The 14,704-nt window shown below is 44.9% G+C and overlaps 1 protein-coding gene across 1 annotated transcript in view; it reads left to right on the top strand.

Annotated features, from left to right (window-relative positions):
• Nucleotides 1–12,697: 12,697 nt before the first annotated feature.
• LOC116901440 (CD302 antigen) overlaps nt 12,698–14,704 on the top strand; it is a 127,773-nt gene continuing 125,766 nt past the window's right edge. The window contains exon 1 of the mRNA XM_032903368.1: nt 12,698–12,861. Coding sequence (XP_032759259.1) covers nt 12,777–12,861 — 85 coding nt within the window. The 5' untranslated portion in view covers nt 12,698–12,776. The remainder of the gene's footprint in view (nt 12,862–14,704) is intronic.

Raw genomic sequence — 14,704 nt, 5'->3', positions numbered from 1 at the left:
GAATTCTGCTTATTCTGGCTCACTCCCAAGCTCCTGCTCAGTTACCCTTCTTATAGAATCCCATGACTATCTCTGCTCACAGTGAGCGGGGCCTTCTTGTGCCAATCATCAGTCAAGGCAATAACCTACAGACATTCCCAAAGGCTGATGGAAGACAATTCTTCAAGGAAGGGCCTGTCCGCCCAGGTATGTCGAGTTAACAACAAAACTAGCAAGGACAGATACTCATTTTTTTTTTTTCGGAGCTGGGTACCGAACCCAGGGCCTTGTGCTTGCTAGGCAAGCACTCTACCACTGAGCTAAATCCCCAACCCAGGACAGATACTCATAAAGATTCTGCCTACGTCCCCGTGATGGTGTTGTAGGCCACAGTGGTCCAAGCTAATACCGAGAAGGACAAGGAAAGCCCAGTATCCATCAATGGAACAGGTGATGGCTTTTCTTTTGACTCTTAGATTAGTATCCATCATTGACAGGCAATGCTCCCTCCCTGCACTAAGAGTAATCATGAGCTGCTGCGAAGGCTCAGCTGGTGAAGGTACTTGAACCACTGATGACCCAAGACCCGAGTTCAATCCTTGGGTCCCACATGGTGGAAGAAAAGAAGGGGCTCCCTCAAGATGTCCTCTGACCTCCACATACCTGCTGCCCTCCACACACCTTCCTACCACACACTAAATAAGTAAGTGTGACGAAGACCTCAGTGACTGTGCTAGACACTAGGGAATAAAAACGTAAGTCTTTGTGACATCCACCAGAGGAATTTACGTACAAAAGAAACCCTATAAGGCAGCTAGAATTCTAGCTCGTGGGATGAAGGTTGGCTTCATTTGCACTTCATGGTTAAGTCGGATGTCCCAAAGACAAGGCTAGGAGCAAGATGTTCTTACTCCAGCAAGAACCATTTCTTTCCTGAGCACAGGTTAAGTAAGGCAAACCTTCCAAACCTTAGCAGCTTTCCTCTTTCGTCCAACTGCCCTACAGGAGAAGCAGAAAGCTTGATGGCAGCTTTTGCTTACAAAAGGGAGTCGTTAATTTCTGGAATGCTTCTCTAAGCTATCATATCTTCATTAGCACTTCGACCGCTAATGTTCAGATTTCCGTTATTTCCCTAGACCTTTATAAGATTCCTGATTGATCTCTCCATCAACCTCCAATCAAATTGCTACCACTCTCAAACTAATATTATCTCTGGAAGGTTCTCATTAAGCTACTCTCTCCACTCAAAGTCTCTAATGAGACTCAAGCAATTACCAAATCAGGAACATACCCCCCAGTTAAGCATTCAGACCCATGAAAAAGGTGGCCAGAGTTTTTTTTTTTTTTTAAAGAAGAAGAAGAAGAAGAAGGCAATACCATGTTCACGAATTCATGAAGGGAAGATCAGTCTGCCCCAAATGCAATTTCCCTCCAAATTAGTCCTTAAATTAAACACAGTTTCAATGCAGGCAAACTGTTTTTTTATTAAATTTGACACACAAACTCAAAGTTTGTAAACAGGAGCAAGAGGACAAGAATATTGAAGATAATTATGGAAGGGAGAAATAAATCAGGTATAATATTACCAGAAATCTAGATGATTTATTCTAATGATAGAATGTGGAGCTGGGGAGATGACTCTGTAAGCATCAGGGTGTTTGTTTGGACCCACAGCACCCACACAATAAAGCCAGGCATGACTGCTCACAACGTTAACTCCAGCACTAGGGAGGAGCAGAGACGGGAGGATTTCTGGAGTTTTCTGGCTGCCTCGTGGGTTTGAAGTTCAATCAAAGACCCTGACTCAGAAGAATAAGACAGACAGTGATAAAGAAAGATACCCAACATCCTTCTCTGCCTATGCGTGTACTCGAGTGTGAGTGAAGGCGTGCACACGTGCACGCAGCACACATACAAGTACGCGCACACACACACACGTACACTAAATTAAAAGAAGTTGAAAGTCATGCTCATACAGTGAGCTCAAAGGCGTCCTGAGCCCCATGAGACCCTTTCTAATGAGTAAAGCAATTTGAAAAGTAAAGAGATAATGCATAAAAAGTGTTGTTACTATTGGTGCAAAGATGGGAAATTTTTTAATGAATCTCTATAGAGAGAGTCCACATATTGTCCCATAAATTTACAAGTAAGACCATGCAGCATGGGAGGCACCACAAGGCAATATGGAAAGAATGAGTTTGGAAATGTTATTTGTATTTGTCACCATATAGTCAAATATACAGTAGTCCATGCAGTCTAGGGAAATGAAAATCCAAATGTGTAAAGGGATGAGCAAAATAACGATTATCAGCTCACAAAGGTGGGAACATAGGCAGTAAACAGGGATGGCCAACCACTTGTTGGCCTCCACATAGGATGATGGAAACTGGGAGCTTAACTTGTTATTGATCCTGGGGATGATTGGAAGCCCTCCTTCATATTTGTCATGGAAATATCCAAGCATCTGGTTACGTCTCACCTACTTGTGTATCCCAGAAAAAAAAAAAAAAAAACTTTTATACATGCTCCCAAAGAGTCATCAGGTCACCAGTTTCCTCATAGATTATTCAAATAACAACTGACCTCCACTGTCTTACATGATTTGGGCTTCCTCTCCTCCTCATCCTTCGGGAGTGGAGGCAATGAGGTGTATGAGTGGGAGGGAATGGGTTCAGAACCCTCGGATGTGCCCTTGCATGTAAACATTTCAATTAAGCAGGAAGCTTCTGGGCAGCGTTTACCTGACTTTGGATTTTTTATTCTGCCGCTGGTCAATCACCTAGTGTCGGTCAACTCCCAGTTTTCCTCCCTGGTTCCCATCACTAAGATCCCTCTTATCTGATAACAGGAGCCTCTGTGGTGATCGAGACGTGTTATAGCCACAGCCATTGCTCTAGATCGCTGACTTTATGGTAGGCGATTTGCAGCTTGCAATGATTGTATGAGCTACATGTTATTATCTATTCTTTTACAAATGAAAAATGGCCTGAATTAAGTATCTTGCCTCCCAGTGTGTCTAGCAAGTTGTAGATACTCACTGAACTTCAAAACCTACGGTGGAAATAAGAACTCAGCAAGGATGGATACTCCCAATGCCTGCTTGTGGTCTCTAACATTTCTGCTAAACAGAGGAATGACTGATCTCAAGTCTGGGACAGGAAATGCACAGATGGTGGCTGAATCATTGCATCCAGGTCACAGAGAAGCTGTCAGAAACTCCCGTGGCGAGGTCTCCTCTGAGGAAGCATGGGACAGGGGCAGCATCAACCTCTACAGCAGGAGCGAGGGATCCGAGACACATGGAGTGTGTTTAAGTACTGAATAAAGTATTAGAACCCCGCTGTTCATCTTTCCGGGGTGCTGTGGGACTACCTCCTTACTTTCAAAATATGTAAATAAAGGAGAAAAACTGAGTAATTTCATCTATAACCTTGTAGATAAAAGTTTCCCAAAGAGAAAAAATTTCTCCTCAAAGAAACATCCAGGTAATGAATGAAAAGTAATGGAATATCTGTACTTTGCCATTTTTAACATATGAATAGAATTGGGTCATTTATCAGGGCTGATAATATCAAATGAGGGGGAATGATGTGTACCTCCTGACAGGATGGCACAAAACATATGAAGTAGCACTACTAAAAATAAATTGAATTTAAACCTCATAAGCCCAACACTAATTTATAAGAAATAGGAAGGTTAATGGAACACACTAAGTATTACAACAGCAGGAGACAAAGATCCAAACTGCAGAGCCTTTCAAGAGCTGGCTTCTTTTCCACACAGCGAGAAGGACAGGAATGAAATTTTAAAATGATTAAAAGCAAGGTCCTTAAAGATTAAAAGATACTTAGATGCAGCAACTAGTTGTAATTTATAGGGACTTTATTTAAATTCTGATTCAAACCTATTGCGAAAATTAAACAAGGCCTTTCTAAGATCACTGGAGATGTACAAACATTGATCAGATGTTTAACAGAATCATATTTTATTTATGAGCTATGAGTATGTAAGAGAGTGAGTCTGTGTGTGTATGTGTGTGTATGAGTGTGTGAGTGTGTATGTGAGTAAGTGTGTGTGTATGAATGTGTGTGGTATGTGGGTGGGTGTGTCTGTCTGTATGTGTATGTATTAGGTTGTGTTTGTGTGCATATGTGAGTACATGTGTATATGAACATGTATGTGGGGTGTGTCTGTATGTATGTGTGAGTGTATACTAGATTGTGTTTGTGTGTGTGAGAGTGTGCATTAGTGTGTGTATGTGTGAGTGTATGTATATGAATGTATTATGTTGAGAGTCTGTATATGTGTGTGAATGTGTGTATGTATGAGTATGTGTATATGTGAGTGTGTGTATGGTGGGTGGGGAGTATGGTTTTGGGGTGTGTTTGTTTGTATGTATGTGAATTAGATTATGTTTGTGTGTGAGTATGCATGTAAGTGCGTGTATGTGTGAATGTGAGAAAGTATGTGTTTGAATGTGTGTGAGAGAGTTTGTGTGTGTATTTGTGTGAGCGAGCATGAGTTTGTGTGAGTGTATGATTACGTGTATGCATATGTGTATGAGTATGTGTGCAAGTGTGTGTATGTGTGTAAGTGTGTGTGTGTGAGTGTGAGTGTGAGTGTGTGTGTGTGTGTGTGTGTGTGTGTGTGTGATGCTGGAGATGGAGCATCTGACTTGACATGTAAGTACTCTACCTCTGAACTGTACTCAGGCCCAGGACTCTTCCCCTTTTATCAATTTATTCGATAGATTCACAGATAAAACATTTTGCCTCTGAGATTGGCTTCAAACTGATCTGTCAGGAACTGCTCAGATAGTAGAGATGAAACAAAGTCAGCCTGCGTTTGGACCATTGAAGGAAGGTTCTGGGAGCAGCAAATTCATAACACCATTTTCTCTCGCTTAACTGTAGTTCTTAAAATTATACAGTAAAAAGCTAAAAATAAGAAGAATTTTAAAACCTGCTTGAACTGTGGCTAGAGAGGTCACAGGCCCTAGAGCACAATCGATGATGTTCTGCTAAGTGGCATACTGTCAAACTGACTTGTAAATACTTGGTGATGCTCACAGATTTGTGCTGCTCTTAGCCCTAGCCAGAAAAGCTTTCTGCAGCGGGTGGCGGTGAAGGCAGAAACTCGCGCTGGGTCAAAGTGCTGAGAAGAAGCGACTGTTGAGTGCTGGGCTCAGGTGGGGCATCTGTATGACTTCCCACCCCAAGGCTTAGGGAATATTTCAGAAGGAGGGGTGGATAGAAAGTAGGAGCCAGAGGACGCTGGGGAGTGCCATGAAATGCTGTCTGTGGAAGTCACATAGCCATTTTACACGGGAACTCACACAGCAGCGGCCTTCTATACAAGATTGGCCTTCTCAACCATCCATCAGGATGGGAAGGGCTCATGAGGTCCCATCACCACCTGGGAAGCTAAAGGCAATTCATTGTTGCTGTGAATAGGAGTGTGTGTGTGTGTGTGTGTGTGTGTGCATGTGTGTGCATGTGTGCATGTGTATGTGTGTGCATGTGTGTGTGTGTGCGTGTGTGTGTGTGTGTATGAGTGTGTGTGTGTGAGCATGTGTGTGAGTGAGTGTGTGTGAGTGTATAGCGTGTGTGTGTGAGTGTATGAGTGTGTGTGAGTGTGTGTGTGTGTGTGAGTGTGTGTGTATGAGTGTGTGTATGTGTATGGTGTGTGTGTGTGAGTGTGTGTGAGTGTGTGTCTGTGCATGTATGGTGTGTGTGTGCATGTATGTGTGTCAGTGTGTGTGTGTGTGTGTGTGTGCATGTGTGTGTGTCTGTTATACTTGTGAGGGTAGTAACAAGTAGATGAGACCCAATGGTGACCACGGTAAGTACAGTGATGAGCAGTGTATATTTCTTGGTGCTAAAATTTCCTACATCAAAATGTCTCAGAAACAAAAATCAAGAACTCAACACTTCTTCTGACCTAAGAGGTTAAATGGTCTTAACCTTGTCTCTGGGTTTGAGTCAGCATTGGTAGAAGCCCACATCAAACTCTGACTTCCAAAGCTTAAAAAAAAAAATCTCTCTCTCTCTCCCTCCCTCCCTCTCTCTCTCTCTCTCTCTCTCGTGATAAGGTTGAAAAATATTTTTTTAAGCATGATCATTTTCCCTAAAGAACCAAGACTCCTGGGATTTGATTATTTATCCTCTTAACTGTTGTTTTCTTGAGACAGATTTTGGTGATGAGTTTAGTTACCTAGGAGGAAAGTACGTCCATATATATACGTAGAGATCAAACGTATCACCCTGTTTCCTGGCCAAAGCTCCCTAGAGGCCAGCTCCCTGCCCAAACGGAGAATGTGTATGTGTCTATCAAAATCAAAAGTTAATACTTCATCACTTCTCTCCTGTCCAGGAAATTATCTGTGCCTCTGAAATTCCTTTTATCATTATCATCGAGGCTTGCATGTGCAACCAAGTGCTTCTTAGAGAATACTCACCACTTGCGAGATACTGTTCTATCTAGGACGCATTACTAATACTTGAAAGTCACGCTCATAAGCACCAGAGTTCCCTTGATCCGGGACCCATCCCTCCATGCTCTTTTGTTCTGTTAGGCGGTTGGCTTGAAGGCTCTCTAGTCAGCATTTTTGGGACCTCCCTAACTCCAGGAGTGCATATCTAACCTCTGATGCTTCTTGTATTCTCATGGGTTACCGAATTCTCCAGGCCTCTGTTTCTTTGTCTAGAAGGCAAAAGGGCAACAGACCCCAAGATCTTTGTTGGAGTCTTTTGCTTTGTTAGAGTTGTTTGTGATTCTTTGTTGGAGAATTCCACCATTTGAGACGTACAGAAGGAAGTTTTATTTATTACTTTTGCACGCTTGTGTGCTTGAATTATACCCTTACACTGGACCTTTCTGGTCTACCTACATCTTGATTATAATCCTCAAGGGTTTAGTTATGGCCCAGAATAAAGGCAGATCTTCATTAGGATGGTGCCGTGGGAATTGTTTAAGATGTATTTTTAAACCAAGCCCTTATCCAAATCCCCTGGGTCCTGCTTACCGCACCTGAGACCCTCTGTGGGCAGCTTAGATGCAGTCCACACTGGCTTTTTTATTACACAAGTACTTGTGCAGCTGGAAATGCTTCCTGTGGAGTTCTCCTAATCTTCCTCTTCTTCCCTCTCCCCCCTCCCCCTCCCTCCTCCTCCCCCTCCTCCCCTCCTCACATCTCAACTTCAGATGCTGTCTGAAGGAACTACTCTTTCCTGTGTTGAATCAGTATGATGAAGGTCCAGTAGAGCTTTTAAAAACCCCATACTAGGGGTTGGGGATTTGGCTCAGTGGTAGAGCGCTTGCCTAGCAAACGCAAGACCCTGGGTTTGGTCCCCAGCTCCGAAAAAAAGAAAAAAAAAAAAAAAAACCCATACTAAGTGCTTTAGCAGAAGAAATGCAACATAAGGAAGCAACTGGTTATAGAAGTTTTTTAACATGGGTTGAGGAAGCTCCCCAAGAAGCATCAAGTAGAAGGAGCTACTGTGATCTGTGGGGAAAGAGAGCTAGGACTCCCGGCTACCCTGTGAGAGTCTCAGAGATAGGACCATACAAAAGGGCCTAAAGGTGTGGTATAAGTCGATGGATGAATCACGGAGTGCAGCTCCCAGTTAAGAGCTGGAGCCACAAAGGAGTCCCAGCCCCTGTGAGACAGATGTCTTCCCACAGAAGAAGGGAAAAGGAAAATACCCTTGCTTCTTCTGCTCAGCCCTTCACCTCGTCTGGGGAACCAGCAGGCAATGGGTAAGAGAGTCTGAAAGGGGTTGGGGATTTAGCTCAGTGGTAGAGCGCTTGCCTAGCAAACGCAAGGCTCTGGCTTTGGTCCCCAGCTCCAAAAACAAAAAGAGAGTCTGAAAAATTCAGGGTACTCCCTTGGAATTCAAACACAGAAGGGCAGAGAATGGATCAGGGGAAAACAGGCAAACAATCTGCACAAAAATAGAGGGGGAAATCCAAGAAACCTCTAAGCATAGGAAATTATGTTCAATCTCATCAGTAATTAAGGAGATACAATATTAACACGGAAAAGTTTAAACGTTGGCGACTGTGCTTAGCAATGGGAATGCTCACCCACATGAGAGTTGAAGAACACACTGGGCAAGTCGGACAGCAGTGGTGCGGGCACATCCTCTGCTCTGGGAGCTCGGAGTCTAGAAATACACCCTCAGGAACTGCAGCAACACGCACTGAGACAGCTACAGTAGTACTGTGGACAGAAAACCCGGCTGGAGACTACTTAGCTGTCCACCAACGGGACAGCGGATGCCATGAATTTACTCTTAGAGCACCAAAACGAATGAACTACAGAGACACCAGGAAGGTCACAGACCTCACTCTGAGCAGAGAAAGAAAAGCACCAAAAGAACCTACCTCAAAATGATATTTACAGAATTTTTATAGGTTGCAAAATTGTATGTACTCTTTCCAGACTATCATAATCCATGGCAAGACTAAACATATAAAAAAACAAAAAAACAAAACAAAAAAACAAACCACCAGAGAAGATGAGACGGCTCAGGGGATAAAGGTAGTTGCTGCCAAGCCTGATGATCTGAATTTAATTCCTGAAAGCCACAGGGTGGAAGAAGAGAACTGACTCCATGACTGCTGTACTTATACACATGCACACACATGTGCACACACATGCACACACACACATTTACACACACTTACACACACTCACACACAAATAGACACACACACAACACATACACATGCACACATACACACACACACACATGGACAAACACACAACATACACATGCACACACACTCACACACAGGGACACACATACACATACAACATATACACAACACACAGACACACACATGCACACACACTTACATACACTCATATACATACACACTCACACACATGTACACACACTCATACACACAAATGGACACACACACACAATACACAACACACATATATGCACACACACTCACACACACACGGACACACATACTCACACTAACACACACAGCATATACACAACACACAGACACACACATGCATACACACACTCATACACATACACACACAGGTGCACACTCACACACACATGCACACACATGCATATACATACTCACATGGGCACCCACATGCAGACACAGGTACATACACACACACACACATGGACACACACACACAACATATACAACACACACAACACTGAGACATACACACACCACACATGTGCTTAAAGATTTAAATAAAAGTTATGAAGGAAAAAGCAACTACCAGGAAAGGAATAATCAACTGGGGTCTAGGTCACATTGAACACATGCTGAGCATATACAAAGCCTTGAGTTCAAGTCCCTGCACTGGAAAGAGATTGACCAAAGATGGATAAAATTTCAGAGGAGAGGTTGCCTCTGTGCAGAAGAAAAGGTGAACATGATCAGAAAAACCTACAGAACACAGACTTTTGATTTTTGGGTACAGAATATTTTATCATGAAAAGCAAGACCTTAGAAGGCCCAAGGGTTCATTTCTCCTCCTCCCTAATTGTTACTGGAAACTTATTTTATTGTAGTTAATTAAATGTTATCTCTCACACTCACGCAAGGATTTTCCTGAGATTGCCACTGATATCTTGGCTTGTGGTTATTAACCTTGGCCCAGTTATCAATCCTTCATGTTACCTTAGTTTCCACGTCTACAAAAAGAGGGGAGTAGGAATGCCTACTTCATAGGGCAATTACCAAATTGACTGAATATGAGAAGTGCTTAGCCCTGTGGGCGGGTGGCCAGGGCTCTGGAGATACCACGCCATTCTCGACATTGCCTTGGCTTGATGTGTCCTTCCTCCCCATTGCTTTACTGACTTGACACAGCCACCTGAGGACATCCAGTCCAGTGTCTGAAGACCCTTTATCTTGTCCAAACTCACTTCTCCTTCTTCCAAACATGTAAACTCCTGTTGCCTGTACCATTTTATGAGATATCTGTTATCATTCATTCATTCATTCATTCATCCAGGAACCCATGCTAGGTACTCCAAACTTAGAAGTCAGCAATAGTCACAATCACTTCCCCATGGAGTTTGTGTTCTGGATGGCAGAGGAGCAGGAGGGAGAAGTGGGGTGGGGAGAAAAAGAGTGAGAAAGGAAGAAGGGAGAAAAAAGAGAGGGAGGAAGGGAGGATGGAAGGTAAAGAAGAACGGAAGGAGGGAGGGAGGGAGGGAGAGAAATGGGGAGACAGACCATGATTATCTAATCCAGATGTGCCAGGGTCTGCCAGGAAAGGGTGTGGAATGTCTAGGAAACCTGTTGCAGCGGAAGGTCATCTAGCCAGTAAGTCCAGAAAAATAGATTTCTTAGAGAAGATGACAGTGACAGAGAGGCCTGAAAGTTCTTTCTATTGTCACCGCCGACAGTATGTGTCGAAGTTTTGTAACCCCAGCAGCATATCCGTGCACATGTACCCAGAGTGATAAATAGCACCAGGGGGCATCGAGTGTTAAATGGGAGCTGTTGTTCATAGACTATCATGCAGACACTTGAAGAGCATGATCCGAGGGCCTTTAGTGGGGAGTTTAAATAAAGTGTGGATTTTGATCAGAGAGTTAAGGATAGAAATAAGGAGGGAGTGTGGGGTATCCTAGCCCTAATGTGGAGTCACACACTCATTATTCCAGCACTGGGGAGTCTAAGGTAGGAGGTTTGAGAGTTCAAGGCCAGGCTGAACTACGTAGCAAGCTTTTGTATCTTTTGAAAAGAAAAGAAGCAGCTCTTTCTTTTTCTTTTACTACAAAAAATTTCATACAATGTATTTTGATCATATTTCCCTCCCCCAGTTCTTCTCAGCTCCTCCTCACCTCCCCTACTCCCCCCTTTATGTTCTTTCCTTCTCTCTCCCTCTTACAAAAAAAAACAAAAACCAAAAAACAAAACCAAGAAACAACAACGAAAAAGCAGGAATCAAAAAAAAAAATCTAAAAATCTAAATTAGCAAAGGCTCAATTTAAAAAAAATGCCAAAACAAAGCAAAATTAAACAAAGAGTCCACAGACGTGCCACTGAGTTCGTGTTGTGCTGGCCAACTACTCCTGGGTATGGAGCCTGCCCTGGAAGGTGATAAGCCGGGCGACACTCGGTTGGAAAAGACTGAGTGTGAGTTTGGGAAAGGCTGGAGGAGACAAGGCCAGTTCAGACAGGCTGATGGAAATAGGAGAAAGGTAGGACAGGCGTTAAAGAGCAAGGATCACAGAGGGACTTTCTTTATCTCACATGGAGTTTTCTTTGGGGGCCATTGCCTTCTTTGAAACTCTCCTGAAAAGCCTCCAACCCCTCCCCTAAAGTTACAAAGTATCTTTGTAAAGACAGTCACCGCCTTCAAGGAGCTTCAAGTCAGGTGGGCTTCAAAGGCCGGGCTGCAGCTGCAGAAGCAGCAGGTGCTTTCCGCTGTCTGACTAGTACTTCACAAAATGCATCTTTTGCTGTTTTCTCTCCTCCCCCTCTTTCTCTCTCTCCCTCCCTTCTAACCTCCCTTCCTTTCTCTCTCCCTTCCCCCTCCTCCTTCTCTCTCCCCTCCTCTTTTTCCCCCTGCCCCGCCCCCCCAACAGTTACACTGGACTTCCAAGCTCACTTTGCGTTCTTTGCCTCTGTTCTGTCACGTATTTTCCTCTCTTGGCCAGAACCCCATCCATCTTTCAAGTCCCAGTTGACCGGTTACCCTTCTGGATGCTCTGTCTGATCTTCCTGTGTACTTGGCCCGAAGTTACTGCGTAGGCTTCATCTCTTTCATAAAGGCCAGAAGGCAAAGATGCTGCTCCAGTATCGTGGCTCGAGGCGTGCCTCATTTCTGCGATAAGCGCTCTTTGTAGCCACTAAAAGCCAAGGCCAGAGCATGAGAGGAAGATAGAACCAGGATGGGTCTGGAGCCATCTGAGCAGTTGGAACGTGGAAAGTTGACCTAGACACATCCCGAGGGGAATAGCCACCTTTGGGGGACAGGGATGTGAGCTATCTCAAGTATATATCCTATACTCAATAAGCATTTTAAAATATAAGATCTTCACCTCTAGGCAAGTTAGTTCATTTGGAACTTGTACTATTCGTGGTAGCGTTGTCCAAGGAACAGAATAAATGGGCTTGAATTTCAGATTCTGTGTGCAGACTTCCACATTTCAAATGGAATATTATTGCTACTAGATTATTAAAGAAAAGACTCTGCAAAGGTCCAATAATTAAAACTTCTTAAAACAAAACAGTGCAAAACAGTACGATCGCTGGCATAACTGTCACTTTTAATACGGTTTGACAACTTCAGGTCAACCCCCAATCACCTTTGTTCATACTTCCAAAATGACTACGATGTTAAGTACAGCTGAGGTCTTTGACTTGACCTTGGGCACCACAGTCCCATGTGTGAGCTTTCCCCAGTCCGTAGTGATGAGGATTGTGTGCACACTTCCAACCAGCCATGGTCCGAAGCCCTAGCTCCCTGCCTTGTCTCTCTACAAAGGACAAGTGTTAAACTGACAGAGCCACACTTCCCCAAATTTGCTTAAGAAGAGGGGGAGCGGACCCCCATACCCTGTGGTTTTCCTGTGCACTTCTCCGCTTTCGGGAGGTCCGGAGCCCTCACAAATGTCTGACGTGGGTGGGGAGACTCCTGCACGCCCCCGCTCGCCTGGGACCCAAGGCGGAGCTCTGATTGGCCGAGCGCGGCGGGGGCGGGGTCTGCGCACCCCAGAGGTTGCCCCAGAGGCGTCTTGAGACCCGCGGGGCTCACCCCTGGAGCCGGTGCGGGCAGCAGAGGCTTGGGACTGGAGATGGGGACGCGGTGGGCCACCCCGGGCCGGGCGACGGGGCTACTCGTGCTGTTGCTGCGGTGCTTTGAGCTTGTGGAGCCTTCAGGTAACCGGGCGGCCTCGACGCTGCTGCTCTGGGCTTTTGCCTCCTCTAGGGACGGTCGCGATCGCCTTGCTCTCTGTGTCTCTGGAGCAGACAAGCAGGGAGGTCTGGCCTAGGAGGGCAGCGGGCAGGGCCATGTGGTGCGAAGGGACCCTCTGCCTAGAAGAGCCCCAGCCCTTTCCCAGAGACTGTTCTGCCTCTTGTTCCTCTACAGTTCCCTGAAATCATGCATCCCTGGGGTTCCCCACTTCCCCTTACATCGCTGTCGCCTCTTGGTCACCTCAGAATCCCCTGGACAATCATGAGCCTTCACCCACACTGCAAGGACTCTCTGCCATCACGACTTCACTGTGCCCACTGAACGCAAGGAAAAGGAAATCAGATTCAACTATTATCCCCAGAAGTCAGTCAGGAAGGAGAATTAGGATGCCCTTCCCTGTCACCTAGAGCAGAGGCGCCTTTAATCTGGTTATTATTTCCAAATGCTCCCCAACTCAGGCAGCTGGCCCCAAACAGAAGTGCGGGTCACTTCCTGTCAGTGGGGAAAGGATGCCTTCTATAAAGCTCACTTGGTAATGCCAGCACCACCATCCCGCTTAGCAATTAGAGTTTTGCTTTTACTTTCTCTTTTTGCTTCAACAAAAGGTGTGCCAAGGACCTGTTTACTTAATTGGACTATATAAATGACAACCTATAGGCTGTGAACATTCACTTCTGCTATCTCACGGTGTGAAGAAGGAAAAGGTGGTCAAGATGTGTTTCAGGAAGTTCTGAGCGGGCCTCTTGCTTTCTTTGGAGCTAAGCTTACTCCCTGATGTAGACTGTGTCCAGACTTAGGGGAAGAGTGTCCTGAAAGAGTGGATGTTATCAGCCTACCCTTTAATGAGTCCTGACTCTTTTCAGAAGGTCCTTTGACCTTCTGCACTGGAAGCACCAAAGGAAATATTAATAGTAAAAGTCTTTTATTGATATGAGAGCTCAATTTGGTTCTGTTGTGCAATCCAAGGAGAAAAATCCACCTGCAGCAGTTCACTGCTTTCTTCCAGCACGCTAACTTCCACCCACCTATCTCTTGTTTTGTACCTGCATCTGAGGGTCCTGTTTCACTTCCTTCACAAATTTTAGGATTTCCTTAATTTCCAAATGTCTGTGTTGGGTTTTTTGTTTGTTGTCAGCCTGACACAAGCTACTGTTACCTGGGACGTGGAACATTGAGTGAGAAATTCCTTCCATCAGATTGGCCCCTAGGCAAGTCTTTAGAGGGTCCAGCAGATTGTGGGTGAGGCCTCCCCAGGATAGGTGGTCCTGAATGGATAAGAAAGCAGGCTGGACAAGCAGGGAAGCCAGCCAGTCAGCAGCACTCTTCCATGGCCTCTGATGCAGTTCCTGCCTTAAGTTCCTGCCCTAACTTCTTTCTGTGACAGATTGTGCTATGGAAGTGCAAACTGAAACAAACCCTCTCCTCCCCAAGCTGCTTTCTGTCGTGGTGTTTATCATAACAGTGGGAACTCTGACTAGAACACCACAGTCTCCACAGCCCCCATTCTGTCTCAGGGACCCAAAGCAGAGAGTTAGGCTTAAGTGTGTTCCCAGACAAATGTCCCCACAGGCATTTGAGTCCCTTCTTCTGTACTTCTAATGGCTGCCCTGGGTGGCTTTCTCTCATATTCAGGCTAGGCTTATAGCCTCATATTGGGGTGAACACATGGAGAAGTTGGGGGTTTTATTCTCTCTTTCTCTCTCTCTCTCTGTCTCTCTCTGTCTGTCTGTCTCTCTCTCTGTCTCTATCTCTGTTTGTCTGCTCTCTGTCTCTTTCTATCTCTCTGTCTCTTGTCTCTGTCTCTTG

This window comes from Rattus rattus, chromosome 5, assembly GCF_011064425.1.
Source record: "Rattus rattus isolate New Zealand chromosome 5, Rrattus_CSIRO_v1, whole genome shotgun sequence".
In the NCBI taxonomy this organism is placed as follows: Eukaryota; Metazoa; Chordata; class Mammalia; order Rodentia; family Muridae; genus Rattus; species Rattus rattus.
The sequence above is the reverse complement of the archived record's forward strand: the minus strand, read 5'-3'. Positions and strand labels throughout refer to the sequence as shown.